Source organism: Cherax quadricarinatus, chromosome 46, assembly GCF_038502225.1.
Source record: "Cherax quadricarinatus isolate ZL_2023a chromosome 46, ASM3850222v1, whole genome shotgun sequence".
Classification (NCBI taxonomy): Eukaryota; Metazoa; Arthropoda; class Malacostraca; order Decapoda; family Parastacidae; genus Cherax; species Cherax quadricarinatus.
The window spans coordinates 31,315,987-31,332,680 of NC_091337.1; the positions used below are offsets into that span (position 1 = coordinate 31,315,987).

The window sequence follows — 16,694 nt, forward strand, 5'->3', positions numbered from 1 at the left end:
TATATAATTTTGAAAAAATAACAGATGGATTATTGAAAATGTGTATACCTTAACATAATATACGACATTTAATGTGTCTCAGTGATTATTATTGCATATCATTATTATTATCATAATTTATACGGCATCCTCAAGACTAATAAAACACTCTTATTTATTTATTTATTTAATTTATTTATTTATTTATTTATTTATTTAATAATTTGAACATACAGAGGTACAAAAAAATACAGGTAAGAGCAGCATGCCAAAGCCACTTATATGCATAGCATTATGGGCTGGCTTAAAATTAACTTAAGATTAACTAAGCAATGATGTAATCAGTGATAAAACATTATTGTAAACAGATAACAATAAAGCACAAATGAGTATTACAAAGACAGGTCATATGGTTGAATGCATTGTTGTACATTCAGTAGAAGGGAGTATTCTGTTAGGTAGTGTATTTAAAAAATAATAAAGTTAGATTGGGTCTTAGGTTTGACATTTATGTGATATAATTATGAGAAACATTTAAGATATACAATTTATAAGGTTCAGTTATTCAGTATTTATTTGGTTTTGGGTGAGTAAGTGATCTTTGAGAAGAGACTTGAATTTATAAACAGGTAGTGTTTCTTTTATATTTACAGGTAATGAATTCCAGATTTTAGGGCCTTTTATGTGCATTGAGTTTTTGCATAGCGTGAGATGGACACGAGGAACATCAAAGAGTGATCTGTGCCTTGTATTATGGTCATGTGTTCTGTTGAGGTTGGCAAGGAGATGTTTGAGGGGAGGGTTAATATCAGAGTTAAGTGTTCTATGTATGTAATAGGTGCAGTAATAAGTATGGATGTTTTGTATGGTGAGTAGGTTTAGTGTTTTGAATATTGGTGGAGTGTACTGCCTGTAGTGGGAATTTGTTATCATTCTGCCTGCAGCCTTTTGTTGGGTAATTAGTGGTCCGAGATGGTTAATTATTGTTCAGCCCCATGCACAAATTCCATAGGTGAGATAGGGGTAAATAAGAGAGTGATATAGAGCCAGGAGGGCTGACTGTGGAACATAGTACCGTATCTTCGATAGTATGCCTACGGTCTTGGAAATTTTCTTAGAAATTTGTTGTATACACAAGCAACCCGCAAATAAAAGAGAGAAGCTTACGACGACGTTTCGGTCCGACTTGCACCATTTACAAAGTCACACTAACCAGAAGTGGAGCAGGACACCTATATATAGGCAGGAAGAGGTGGTGGTAGTAGTAGTAGTAGTACAAGAATGGTATATAATACTGACAAGATGAAATTAAGACACATGCGCAACATCCGGGCCTCCCTATCGTAGACGTTTCGCCATCCAGCCAGCCACTGGATGGCGAAACATCCACAACAAAGACAACCAGATGCCGCACTTGTGTCTCCTCCTCCTCCTCCTCCTCCTCCTCCTCCTCCTCCTCCTCCTCCTCCTCCTCCGCAGCAGCAGCAGCAGCAGCAGCAGCAGCAGCAGCAGCAGCAGCAGCAGCAGCAGCAGCAGCAGCAGCAGCAGCAGCAGCAGCAGCAGCAGCAGCAGCAGCAGCAGCAGCAGCAGCAGCAGCAGCAGCAGCAGCAGCAGCAGCAGCAGCAGCAGCAGCAGCAGCAGCAGCAGCAGCAGCAGCAGCAGCAGCAGCAGCAGCAGCAGCAGCAGCAGCAGCAGCAGCAGCAGCAGCAGCAGCAGCAGCAGCAGCAGCAGCAGCAGCAGCAGCAGCAGCAGCAGCAGCAGCAGCAGCAGCAGCAGCAGCAGCAGCAGCAGCAGCAGCAGCAGCAGCAGCAGCAGCAGCAGCAGCAGCAGCAGCAGCAGCAGCAGCAGCAGCAGCAGCAGCAGCAGCAGCAGCAGCAGCAGCAGCAGCAGCAGCAGCAGCAGCAGCAGCAGCAGCAGCAGCAGCAGCAGCAGCAGCAGCAGCAGCAGCAGCAGCAGCAGCAGCAGCAGCAGCAGCAGCAGCAGCAGCAGCAGCAGCAGCAGCAGCAGCAGCAGCAGCAGCAGCAAAAAATAAGGAGGACGAGCCAATCAAATACAAAGGAAGGGGAGCACTGCAAGAGAGCTAGGTGCCCACAGAGGGAGAGCAAGCGCACAGAGGTGCGTGAAAGGGGAAGTGGTGAAATAAAATAAATGAAGAAGGAACAGAAACACGAGACAGAAGAGAGAAAGACAACCCAGAGGAGAAAAAGGAAAGAGGAAAGGGGAAGAGGGAGAAGAAAAAGAAAAAATGAGGAGTCAGGTTAAGTCACAGGTGTTCTGAAGTTTGGAGCATTTTACAATGTAGTGGGAGAGGAAGGCATCTACAGAGACGAAGCCAGGGCTAAGATTCATACAAGGAAAGTTGTGTATTAGAGAGGATTCAACTAGACGGCGACTGTTCGAGTTGGAAGTAGGGAAGATAGTTTTAGCAGAAGACCAGTCAATAGGATGGCTATGATCTCTGATGTGACAGAAAAGAGCATTGTTAGTGTCGGCAAGCCTAACACTATTTTTGTGCTCCCTAAGTCTGTCAGAAAGAGATCGACCAGTTTCTCCGAAGTATTGAAGAGGACAGGAGGAGCAAGAAATAGAGTAGACACCAGGAACATCTGTAGAGGAAGGAGAGGTATGAACGAGATTAGTGCGAAGAGTGTTAGTCTGGCGGAAGGTAAGCTTGATGTCTAAGGGACGGAGAAAATTGTTGAGATTAAAAAGACAGGAAATGTAGGGAAGGCAGAGGATAGAATTTGTTGTACATGTGTATGAAATTTGAGTCTATTATCAAGGTGGATTCCTAAGAATTTTCCCTCTGTTAGCTTTGTGATAGGTGATCCATTTATCATAATGTTAAGAGGGACATCTGTAGCTCTGTTACCAAATTGAATGAAGTAGGTTTTGTCAATGTTTAGTCTAAGTTAGTTAGTCCTCATCCAGGTGGATATTTTCTGTAGTTCGGTATTTACAGTATTGGCTAGCATGACTGGGCTCGGGTGAGAGAAGACATATGTAGTGTCATCTGCAAATAGTGTGGGTTTGAGTAATTGCGAAGCATTTGGTAGGTCATTTATGTATAGGAGAAAGAGAAGAGGGCCAAGGACACTTCCCTGTGGGACACCAACTGTAATTGGTTGTGCGGAAGAGTTTGTCCCATTTGTGTACACATATTGGCTTCTGTTGCTGAGGTATGACTTGAGGTAGTTGAGGGAGTGCCCTTTTATACCATAGTGTGACAATTTTATGTGGAGCAAGTCATGGTCAACTGTATCAAAAGCTTTACGTAAATCAATGAAGATCCCCAGTGGGACTTCTTTTTTCTCTATTGCAGTGTATATATGTTCTAGCATGTGTATAATAGCATCATTAGGTCTGAATCCAAATTGGCAGGGGTTGAGTATGTTTTGGGAGATGAGGTAGGAGTAGATTCGTTAATGAATTAATTTTTCGAAGATTTTTGAGAGAGGGTGTAAGTTAGATATTGGCCTATAGTTATTCAACTCTGTTTGGCCTCCTCCTTTATGGATCGGGGTGACCCTTGCTATTTTGAGAACTGTAGGGAAGGTAGAGGATTCAATGGATTTGTTAAAGAGTGTTGCAATGATGGGTGATAGCACTTGTGACACTTTTTTTGTATATAAAGAGTGGTAAGGTATTTAAATCTCCTGTCTTGTTTTTTAGTGTGTTGATAATAAGGGAGACTTCATATGGGTTAGTCGGAGCTAGGAACAGTGTGTTCGGGTAGTTGCCAGTGAGGTAGTCATTTGGTGGGGTATCTGAGCTTGGGATTTTATTGGCAAGGTTTTTTCCTATAGTGGAGAAGAAATCATTGAGTCTGTTTGCCGTTTCTGTTGGTGGGAGTTGGGGTTCATCTGATTTTGCTAATTTAATTTCGCTATTTCGTAATATATTTTTTGTTCCTAGAATTTCTGATAGGGTTTTCCAGGTCTTTTTTATATCACCTCGTAAGTTGGATAATCTGTTCTCATAATACAATTTTTTTTGCCCTTCTTATCAGGCTGGTTAGGATTGACGAGTAACGTTTTGTTTGGTCACTGGTTATTTGACCCATTCTGTACTGTTTTTCATATAGGTGTTTTGTATTTATGGATTTGAGAATGCTGGGTGTTAGCCAGGGGCTGTTCAGTCTCTTAGCTGTCATCTGTTTAGTTTTTTAGGGCAGTGCTTGTTATAGAGGTATTGGGTCTTTTTTTAGAAAATTATTAATACATTCGTCAATACAGGTGTCCCTCAACATTCGCAAGGGTTAGGGGATCAAGAGCCTCGCGAATGTTGAAAAACCGTGAATGTTTGGTGCCCCAATATATTGTAGGGAAATATAATACAATACTGCTTAACTTGTTGAACCATGAACAATCATAAAATACATGAAAACGTCGTAAGTTGTACTAAATATATACATGTTATGCTTTAATAACATGTATGTTATTAAATACCACAGACTCCACCACTGCCTCCACCACTTCCTCAACCAATGCGAGTCCCTACTACCCTCCCTCCGACCCCTGCAACTGGCAGCCAGCCCTCCCACCACTCAGTGTGGTGAGTGTTTTGTTTGTTCATTATTTGCTATTAAACTACAGTATAAATAATGTAAACACATTCATGACTGCATATTGGAATGGCTATTTGAACAGGTATTGGATGGTGACATCATGTGCTTACTCTTGAACACGGCAAAGAATCAAACATTTCTGCTACTGCTAATAATAACAATAACAATAATAATAATAATAATAATAATAATAATAATAATAATAATAATAATAATACGATATAATTGAAGAAGGAAATTGTACAAAAATACGAGGGAGTGGTTGACACATCGTCAGTGTGGCTTTGTTTATGCTGGAGTGAACATTAGTCTCCCTGCTCTTCCAAACATTTCACAATAATTCAGCGGTTGAGGCAGTGGTAGAGGCAGTGATAGAGGCAGTGTAAGTAAGTTTATTCAGGTATACACAAATACAGTTACATAGAATTATCATACATAGCAGCATATGTGTAGAGAACCTAGGATAACCCAAAAAAGTCAGACAGAGTGACTTATTTCCATTGGGGTGGGTGAGGCAGTGGTATTTACTAACATATACGTATGTTATAAATAATAATAGTACATGTTAATATTAATAACATTTATAATAATAATAATAATAAATGTTATTCATAATGTACTATTATTATTTATAACATATATGTTAGTAAATGTCACTGCCTCTATCGCTGCCTCTACCACTGCCTCTATCACTGCCTCTATCACTGCCTCTATCACTGCCTCTACCACTGCCTCTATCACCTCTACCACTGCCTCAACCACTCCAGTCGCACTCAGTCTACAAGCACCAAACAATGAATTATTGTGAAATGTTTGGAGGAGCAGGGAGACTAATGTTCACTCCAGCATAAACAAAGCCACACTGACGATGTGTCAACCACTCCCTCGTATTTTTGTACAAGTTCCTTCTTCAATTATATCGTATTATTATTATTATTATTATTATTATTATTATTATTATTATTACTATTGTTATTATTAGCAATAGCAGAAATGTTTGATTCTTTGCTGTGTTCAAGAGTAAACACATGATGTCACCGTCCAATACCTGTCCAAATAGCCATTCCAATATGCAGTCATGAATGGGTTTACATTATTTATACTGTAGTTTAATAGCAAATAATGAACAAACAAAACACTCACTACACTGAGTGGTGGAAGGGCTGGCTGCCAGTTGCGGGGGTCGGTGGGAGGGTAGTAGGGACTCGCAGGTGGCGGGAAACTTCAATATGATTTGGTGGCTGGGAATTTGGCGGTTGGGAATTCGCGAATGTGTGAAGCCCGCGAAAGCTGAAAACGTGAATGTTGAGGGAGACCTGTATCTGTATAGATTTCTAGCTCAGTGTGCCAGTCAATGTTTGTTACTGCTGTTGTAAAATTATTAACCCTTTGAGGGTCGACAGGCCCTCTCCGAAACTCGTTCTCAGGGTCGGCCAAATTTCAAAAAAAAAAAAAATTATTTTTTCTTATGAAAAAAATAGAGTTTTTTTTTCTAAACATTATAGGATAAACAAAAAAAAATTACCATCAATACTTATGGAGATATGGATGCATGAAGTTTGCAGAAAATGAGCCGCGTATGGCAACAGCGGCGACTGCCGCTCACCCGGTAAACTTCAGTTTACTTGTATTTGAAGGTTTGTTGTTTTTTTCACTATTTTATTTTTTCACATAACTTATGTGGCCTATGAGACCAAAGTAAGGTGCAATGTACATATATATACTCGTTGTATACAACACAATAAGCACACAAACATAATTATCAATATATTGTTTACAAAACTTGTTTACAAAAACAAACAATACAAAACATTGTTTATTATTATTGTTCTATAATATATATACCAATATACAGTCACTGAACATATTCCTATTAGTTCTGCAGCTTGTGGAACTCTGAAACATGGTGTCATACACAATGGTGTTTTATCTTTCTCCCTCATTCTATCTCTTTCAATCTGTCTCTCTCTTTCTATCTGTCTGTCTATCTCTGTCTCACAGGTACACATAAATACAAGTATACATAGTATAAATTACCTAGGATAACCCAAGAAATCCAGACAAAGTGCTATACTCTGCTTGAAGATGTGAGTAAAAGTGATGACACAGTCTTGTGGCTCTCTGAGACAGAGAGCTAGACGGATAGACAGATAGACAGGGAGCTTGACAGACAGACAAATAGACAGACAGAAATGTTAGTGTACCAGTACCAGTGTACTAGTGTTCCACCCTCCTCCTCCTCCTCCTCTTCCTCTTCCTCCTCTTCCCCCTACTCTTCCTCCTCTTCCCCCTACTCTTCCTCATACTCTTCCTCTTCCTCTTCCTCCTACTCTTCCTCTTCCTCCTACTCTTCCTCTTCCTCCTCCTCCTCTTCCTCCTCCTCCTCCTCTTCCTCCTCCTCCTCTTCTTCCTCTTCCTCCTACTCTTCCTCCTCCTCCTCCTCCTCCTCTTCTTCCTCTTCCTCCTCTTCCCCCTAATCTTCCTCCTAGTATTCCTCTTCCTCCTCCTCTTCCTCTTATTCCTCTTCCTCGTCCTCCTCCTCTTCCTCCTCCTCCTCCTCCTCCTCCTCTTCTTCTTCCTCTTCCCCCTACTCTTCCTCCTTCTCCTTCTCCTCCATAGTGTAAATTACCAGGAGTCGGCAGCTGTCAAAATGACATATTGTCTCATTACTCACTCCCCCCTCCCGCCTGTCAAAACAATGGGGTCGGATGCTGCTTCCCTTCCTCCATTCTATCTAATTATCTTTCTCCCTCATTCTATCTGTCTTTTTATCTCTGTCTCACAGGTACACATAAATACAAGTATACATAGTATAAATTACCTAGGATAACCCAAGAAACCCAGACAAAGTGCTATACTCTGCTTGAAGATGTGAGTAAAAGTGATGACACAGTCTTGTGGCTCTCTGAGACAGAGAGCTAGACGGATAGACAGGGAGCTTGACAGACAGGCAAATAGACAGACAGAAATGTTAGTATACCAGCAAAAACAAAGGGAGGGAGATGTTTATCTCATCTTTTGGCATCAGCTCTACCCTCATTTACCCTCATCAAACGTCAGCACTTATCAGATGTTATCTCCCCTTATCTTGTTACTGTCATGGGTGAACATTTATTATTACCTATTATTATTATTATGTATTATTATTATGTATTATTATTATTATGTATTATTATTATTATGTATTATTGTTATCATTACGTATTCTTCTTCTTCCTCCTCCTCCTCTTCTTCTTCCTCCTCCTCCTCCTCCTCCTCTTCTTCCTCCTCCTCCTCTTCTTCTTCCTCTTCCTCCTCCTCCTCTGCCTCCTCCTCCTCTTGCCTCCTCCTCCTCTTGCCTCCTCCTCCTCTGCCTCCTCCTCCTCTGCCTCCTCCTCCTCCTCCATTCTTGGAACAAGTTTGAAGAGCTTGTAGTTCATAATCACTATCACTATCATCACCAATGCTCACATCTGAGTCTGGGATTTTGGAAAATAGGAGTTTCCTCTTGGATTCTGGTACAACTGAACGTGAACAAGATGGCCCAGCACCAGAGGTGGAAGGCTGTGGGTTGTCTGGGTTTTCCTCACTATTACCCATATTATGGTCATTAGTTTCGGTCAAAACCTCACCAGAACCTTGAAACTCATCTTCACTGTCACTTCCATCTGTATTAGAACTGTCACTGGGGAACAAAAGTGTCCCAATTCGCCGAGGAGTGAGGAACTTCTTACCACAGGGCACGGTGGAAATTGTGTACTATGATGGCATTCCCACAATGCACCACTGGGTCCCAGATTTTTTTCCTACTGCGCACACCCACCACACAGACCCATTCTCTCACATCTAGGCTTATCAGCCTTTTCCTGTGAGATTTGAGGCCGCTAGAATTTATGCGTACTAGTACGACAAAAAACCCTACGCGTAAGACGTACTAGTACGACCAAAACCCTCAAAGGGTTAATGGCTGCCTCATTGTGAAGTCTGAAGGTGACTTTAGTAATGTCTTGGGGTAATTTACCAAGAGTTGTTAAGAGGAAAGTAGGGTAGTGGTCTGTGTATTATCTGTGATTATGCCTGATTTTAACCCTTTGACTGTCGCGGCCGTATATATACGTCTTACGAGGTACCGTGTTTGACGTATATATACTCATAAATTCTAGCGGCTTCAAATCAAGCAGGAGAAAGCTGGTAGGCCCACATGTGAGAGAATGGGTCTGTGTGATCAGTGTGCACCATATAAAAAAATCCTGGAGCACGTAGTGCATAATGAGAAAAAAAAACTACGACCGTTTTTTTTAATTAAAATGCCGACTTTGTGGTCTATTTTCGTATAGTATTTATGGTTGTATTCTCGTTTTCTTGGTCTCATTTGATAGAATGGAAAACATATTACAGAAATAGAGGTGGTTTTGATTGATTTTACCATAAAAAGAACCTAGAAATGGAGCTCAAAATAGGGGAAATGTTTGATTTTTGCCAATGTTCAAAAGTAAACAAATGATGCCATTGTCCAATAAATGTCCAAATAGCCATTCTAATATGCAGTCATGAATGGGTTGATGTTATTTATACAATTATTACAGTATTGCAGTAGTCTGCATAATAGTAAGTCTTCTATTTTTTGTTTGAATAAAAATTCAAAATAGAAAGCAAGAGTAATATCAGAGGGGTCTGCAGACATGACTGATGAGCAAAGAAAATGTTATTTTAGAGCCAGGAATGTCTGCATTGTTCATTCTGGACCTTATTTTGAAATTATCATATTTTTTAGTTTTCGTGAAATTGGCCAAATTGCAAATTTCTGACCACATTATTAGGTAGTTGAAATCGGTAAATGGGCAGTTTCTTGTACTCAATCGATAGAAAAAAATGGAGTTCTAAAGAAAGGACTATGAGTTTGGGTGACTGTAACAATGGAATTAGCCAAAAATAGGGCTCAAAGTGGGCGAAATCGCCGATTTGTAAACAACGCCAAGGTCGCTAACTTCACGAGAGCATAATTCCGTCAGTTTTCCATCAAATTTCGTTTTTTTGGTGTCATTACAATCGGGAAAAGATACTCTATCATTTCATAGGAAAAAATAATTTTTTTTTTTAAATTTTGCGACACCAGGAGACACCTCAGGATTGGGGGTTGCGACAGTCAAAGGGTTAAAGGGGATATGGTGTTGGTCCAGATGTGGTCAAGTAGGGAAACACTAGTCTCTGTAATTCTTGTAGGTTTTGTTATTGTTGGTAGCAACATGCAGTTATACATTGTGTTTGTGAATTCAGTAACGTGTGGTCCTGGTCTTGCAGGAGATTTATATTGAAGTCACCTGAGAGTAGTAAGTGATCTTTGTTCATGCGTGCATCAGTTATCATACTTCCTAGGTTTTGACTAAATCGGCTAATGTTTGACTGTGGAACTCTGTAGATGTTTATCAATGTGAGAGGTTTTTGTAGGTATTTGGATTTGAATTTAGCTATTAGAGATTTTAATGTGTACCTGCATGACAGCACAGTGTATAAGTTTATTTAGGTGCAGGTACACTTAAGTATAATTATCAGAGTATATATAAAACATGAAATAGCTTTAAAACACTTGAAATTCTGGAAGGTTTCCAGACATAATGGAGACACAGAATGCTCATGGAGCTCATGGAGAATGCAAACAAACAAGGTGGGACACAGTGACCATATTAGAAAGTCAGGTGGGGGGAGCCATATAGCAAGTTTGGGCCATAAATTGAAATGTTCATATTAGGGGAACACCATAAAACGAAATGCCATAAAGCGGGGCCCTACTGTATACATATACTAGACCAGCTTCAATAATATACATGTACTGCACAGTACTATACAGTACAGCAGCTTCAATAATATGCACTGTTCAGTACTATACACTACAGCAGCTTCGATAAGATTCATTGTACAGTACTATACATTACAGCTGCTTCAAAAATTTGCACTGTATGGTGCTATACACTATAGCAGTTGTTGTTGTTGGGGTTTATAAGGCCACTGACAGCATATGCTTTATTGAGCCCTGCCTTCCAGTGCCCGGAAAAGAAACCTCGACCTAAAGTGGAAGGAAGTTGACTAATAACTATGCATATTACATGTCTCCAATGCGCCTTGAAGCCAGCAAGAATGTGCAGGTACAAGCAAGGATCTCCTGACGGTCTGGAGGGTACACTACTAGTTTCAAAAATATATCATGGTATAACTTACTGGTTCCAGTGATTCATCATCTGTTCTGAGGACATGAGGGTTGCTGGGGTGTGCTGCCTCAGCCATGATGGTGTGTGCTGGCTCAGCAAAAAATGCTACATTAACCCCTACAAAAAAAATAAATCATTATATACAGTTGACAAAAACATGTGAAGTGTGGAAATTTAATAGTACCCAAAATTCCCACTGCCAGGTTCGTTAGTAAATATTTTAGGATCATAGTCACTGGGATGGTAAGAATCAGATCTAGCCCTTAAAGCTCACTAACACACCTCTAGATACACAAGTTAACTTTAAGAATAATATATTATTTGATAAATTTAGGCTTTAACCCTTTCAGGGTCCAAGGCCAAAATCTGAAGTCACGCACCAGTGTCCAAGAAATTTTGAAAAAAAAAAAAATTATTTTTTCTTACAGAATTAAAGAGCATATTTTTGTGAAGGTAATAAAACAAAAAAAAATAGAATCTGATCAGTACTTACCGAGATACAGTGCCAAGAAGTTTATAGAAAATGATGTGGTGGTGGCAACATCGACGAATTCCACATACGCGTATCACATTATTTTGTTGTTTTAGTTGTTTTTTCTTTTCTTTTCCATTTTTTTTCTATTCCTACTAACATTTGGGGCCTGAGAGACCAATACTGTATATAATTGATATATATAAACTCACTGTATTGAACACAATAACCGCACTAAAGTTATTATCATATTATTGTTTGCCACTGTTGTTTATTACAATAAACATGCACAAATATTGTATAATACTAATGTTCTATCATATATTTACATATTTACAATCACTGGACATGGTTTTAGAACTGCTGGAGCTTGTGGAACTCCTTGAAACAAGGCACCATGCACAGAGGCACCTTACATTCCTCACACATAAACCGAGTGTCTTTGCGTCTTTGTTGCCGTCGTTTTGTTTGTGCACAGACAATGCATCTCTTCTGAGCAAATTTCTTTTGAGTTGAAGGAAGCTGTATTATGAAATGATCACCTTCTCTCCTCAAACGCTTGGGTATATCGTGATGAATTCGAGGACCATGTTGTATTGCAGGTGTTGTTACCTGGTACTTCATTATGAGTTGTCTGACAACAGACAAACAAAATTCACCATACGGTGGTCTGTTACCAGTCTTTATTTGGTACATATTATATGCATTCAGCATTGAAATGTCCATGAGATGGAAGAAAAGTTTCATGTACCACTTGTAACTCTTACGAACACAGTCAACAAAACCAATCTGCATGTCACACTTGTCAACCAAGCGCATGTTTTGTGTATAATCAATCACTGACACTGGTTTTCGAATACGTTCATTAGTCACTCGATCAACTTTGCCACTGTCTTGCATTTCATTACGGTGAATGGTTGTCAACAATGTGACATCTCGTTTGTCATGCCACCGTAATGCCATGATGTCATTGGCAGTAAACACCTGCACGTCATCACCACGAACACCTGCATTGAGCCTGGGCATATGTTTACGATTAGAACGCACTGTGCCACACACATCTGTCTTGTTCACTCGCATGAAATCACTGAGTAATGGGCTTGTGTACCAGTTATCGGTATATAATGTATGGCCCTTACCAAGATAAGGTGCCATCATGTTTCTCACTATGTCACCTGAGATACCCAATAACATCTTGGTATCTTCCAATGTTTTACTACCCGTGTATACAACAATATCCAACACCAGGCCACTGTCACAATCACAGAGTACAAACAATTTTATACCAAAGCGGTTCCTCTTGCTCGGTATATACTGCTTGAATGACAGTCTACCTTTGAACAAAATCAAAGACTCGTCAATTACAAGATTCTTGAATGGATAAAAGTATATCCTGAACTTTTGTTTGAGATACATGAAAACATTTCTAATCTTGTATAACCTGTCACTTCTGTCAGGCCTGGTTTTGTCAGAGAAGTGCAACATACGTAACAGTAAGATAAACCTGTTCACTGGTATTATTTCACTGAAGGATGGGGTAGAAATTAGCCGATCTGTGGACCAGTATGCTTTTATATTATGCTTATAGACGTGAGGCATAAGCATTATTGTTGCAAAAAGCAAATACATTTCTGCAACAGTCGTCTCTTTCCACCTGTGTAGTCTTGACTGTGGTGATAAGATCATACTTGCCATGGTGTACTGAAAATACTTATTACTTTCCCTGGCAATAATTTCCATCAATGGCTAGTCAAAGAATAATTCAAAGAATTCCAGTTCATTGGCCGTGGTTCCAAGGGGACAGGTAGGTAGAATTCCACTTTGAGAGTCATCAAAGTGGTGAGGCTTGGGAACAAAATTGGGATTTTGCTGCCAATCCCACATACGGTTTTGTGGTGGATACTGGACATCATAGGCTGGTTGTATGGGCGGTTGTGGTTGTGGCGGGCTGGTGGCTGATGCTCCGCTTTGTCCTTGAACTGACGAGTCAGCAGCGTGGGTCCCGGCGTGGCATGGCGAGTCACGCATGGCGGTGCCACTACCACCACCAGCACCACTAACACCATCCACTGATGCCTGTGGCCCATCCATGCCAAGTGTAGCCACATCATCCTCACTATCACTACCTAAAACGGGTGTAGGGCCACGGGATGTACTCCTCCTTGCCCTATACACGAAATCACAGCTTCCCTATCTTCATCAACATTTAACAATTCCTCAAAATATTCCCTCCATCTTCCCAATACCTCTAACTCTCCATTTAATAACTCTCCTCTTCTATTTTTAACTGACAAATCCATTTGTTCTCAAGGCTTCCTTAACTTGTTAATCTCACTCCAAAACTTTTTCTTATTTTCAACAAAATTTGTTGATAACATCTCACCCACTCTCTTATTTGCTCTCTTTTTACATTGCTTCACCACTCTCTTAACCTCTCTCTTTTTCTCCATATACTCTTCCCTCCTTCCATCACTTCTACTTTGTAAAAACTTCTCATATGTTAACTTTTTCTCCCTTACTGCTCTCTTTACATCATCATTCCACCAATTGCTCCTCTTCCCTCCCGCACCCACTTTCCTGTAACCACAAACTTCTGCTGAACACTCTAACACTACATTTTTAAACCTACCCCATACCTCTTCGACCCCATTGCCTATGCTCTTATTAGCCCATCTATCCTCCAATAGCTGTTTATATCTTACCCTAACTGCCTCCTCTTTTAGTTTATAAACCTTCGCCTCTCTCTTCCCTGATGCTTCTATTCTCCTTGTACCCCATCTACCTTTTACTCTCAGTGTAGCTACAACTAGAAAGTGATCTGATATATCTGTGGCCCCTCTATAAACATGTGCATCCTGAAGTCTACTCAACAGTCTTTTATCTACCAATACATAATCCAACAAACTACTGTCATTTCGCCCTACATCATATCTTGTACACTTATTTATCCTCTTTTTCTTAAAATATGTATTACCTATAACTAAACCCCTTTCTATACAAAGTTCAATCAAAGGGTTCCCATTATCATTTACACCTGGCACCCCAAACTTACCTACCACACCCTCTCTAAAAGTTTCTCCTACTTTAGCATTCAGATCCCCTACCACAATTACTCTCTCACTTGGTTCAAAGGCTCCTATACATTCACTTAACATCTCCCAAAATCTCTCTCTCTCTCCTCTACATTCCTCTCTTCTCCAGGTGCATACACGCTTATTATGACCCACTTTTCACATCCAACCTTTACTTTAATCCACATAATTCTTGAATTTACACATTCATATTCTCTTTTCTCCTTCCATAACTGATCCTTCAACATTACTGCTACCCCTTCCTTTGCTCTAACTCTCTCAGATACTCCAGATTTAATCCCATTTATTTCCCCCCACCGGAACTCCCCTACCCCCTTCAGCTTTGTTTCGCTTAGGGCCAGGACATCCAACTTCTTTTCATTCATAACATCAGCAATCATCTGTTTCTTGTCATCCTCACTACATCCACGCACATTCAAGCATCCCAGTTTTATGAAGTTTTTCTTCTTCTCTTTTTTAGTAAATGTCTACAGGAGAAGGGGTTACTAGCCCATTGCTCCCGGCATTTTAGTCGCCTCACATGACACGCATGGCTTACGGAGGAAAGATTCTTTTCCACTTCCCCATGGACAATAGAAGAAATAAAGAAGAACAAGAGCTATTTAGAAAGAGGGGAAAAACCTAGATGTATGTATATATATAGCAAGATATCCCTGTTATCTAGCATGTTTATAAATACTATCAATTGATATTACTTACTAAAATTAATAATTAATTACCATTTTTACTATCAGTACAATTTACTCTTAACATTTTTGACATCATTTAATTACCATTACTTGTCTAATTACCATAACCTGTTTTAATACCACATTTACTATCTTAGAGTACTCTTAATTACCTTGTACTGCCAAATAACCTCAAGTATAACTACCAGTGCAATACTGAATCCAAATAACTGTTCTTAAAATTTAATACTTGAAATAAACATTATTTTTTTTTTTTTGGCTAATTAATCTTTTTTTGTAATCATTATTACTTACTAAAATTTTATTAAACACCATATTTACCACCAGTCAATTTTACTTTTGTACATTAATCATTATTTTATACTTTTCATAACATTTTGTTGCCAAATTTTCAAGTTTGTATATTCAACTCCAACCTTTATATTATCCTGTGTACCTGTGTACCTGTGTACCTATCTACCATCTTACTATCATATTATTACAAAGTCATTGCCATTGTTATTTTTTACTTATTATTCTTTTGGTACTTTAATTTGTGAATTTTATTTTGTCAATTTAAATCTAGTTATACTCTTGATCTTGTTAACAACCTATATCAGACCCTAGTGTAATTGCAAGTACCATTTTAATTTGTATTTTTATATTATAAGTTTATACCTAGTTGCACTTTAGCTCATTCTAGCTCAATGCATAGACAACACCTAAACTAACTATACCTAGTTGTACTTTAGCTCATTCTAGCTCAATACATAGACAACACTAAATTCATTATATTAAGACCTTAGTGCAATTACAAGAGTCTGGTGCCACTTGTAATTTGTTTTTTTATAGTATTAGTTTATACCTAGTTGTACTTTAGCTCATTCTAGCACAACACATAGACAATATCAATTTCATTATGTTTATTAGTGACAATACTCTATATGACCAAAGTGCTTTAGCGGTATACCTATCCAAACCTCCCACCACTACAGAAATCAGCATTAGAACTCACCACATAATACGGGATATAAACAACCACTATTTAAACCTAAAAGATGAATGATCACATTGGCCCTGATCTAAACCTCCATAATCTAACACAATCAAAACTTATTGGAAAGTAACTGCCTTTATTACACAGCATCACAAGCCAGCACTATCCTGAACACTGCTCAAAGTCTATCAGTTCTTAACTACAACATCAGGTCCTTAAGCAAACACTATGATGACCTCCTGGCACTCCTTGAGTCACTAAAAAAAACCCTTCTCCTGCATTATTCTTACTGAGACCTGGCTTAAGCAGGACACAATTGATATCTACCCACTACCAGGATACACAGCAATCCACAACTGCAGACCATACTAAGTTGGGGGTGGCATGCAATCTACTACTCTAACCAACTATCTTGTATTAGCACTAATTGCTTTAGTGATGAATATGGGGAATACATTTTTGCTAATTTTACTGTAAAAAACCTCAAGACGCCTATAACAATCGAGTGCCATATACCGGATACCCAACACAAACATCCCAAACTTCAGTGAGAATCTAAAGTCACTAATAACAAACAGACAAATGAACAAGCACCACCTTCTCTTAGCTGGAGACTTCAATATCAACCTTGGCCTACCAGATGATCAGACTGTAACTGATTTCATCAACAATATGAACAACACACTTCTCATACCAACAATTACTAAACCAACCAGGCTGACTGAGACAAGTGC

General features: G+C 39.4%; 1 protein-coding gene across 1 annotated transcript in view; it reads right to left on the bottom strand.

Annotated features, from left to right (window-relative positions):
* Positions 1–16,694, bottom strand: part of LOC128685669 (endoribonuclease Dicer-like) — a 117,123-nt gene that overhangs the window by 66,431 nt on the left and 33,998 nt on the right. The window contains exon 2 of the mRNA XM_070094412.1: positions 10,742–10,848. Within this exon, the coding sequence (XP_069950513.1) occupies positions 10,742–10,807 (66 nt within the window). The 5' untranslated portion in view covers positions 10,808–10,848. The remainder of the gene's footprint in view (positions 1–10,741; positions 10,849–16,694) is intronic.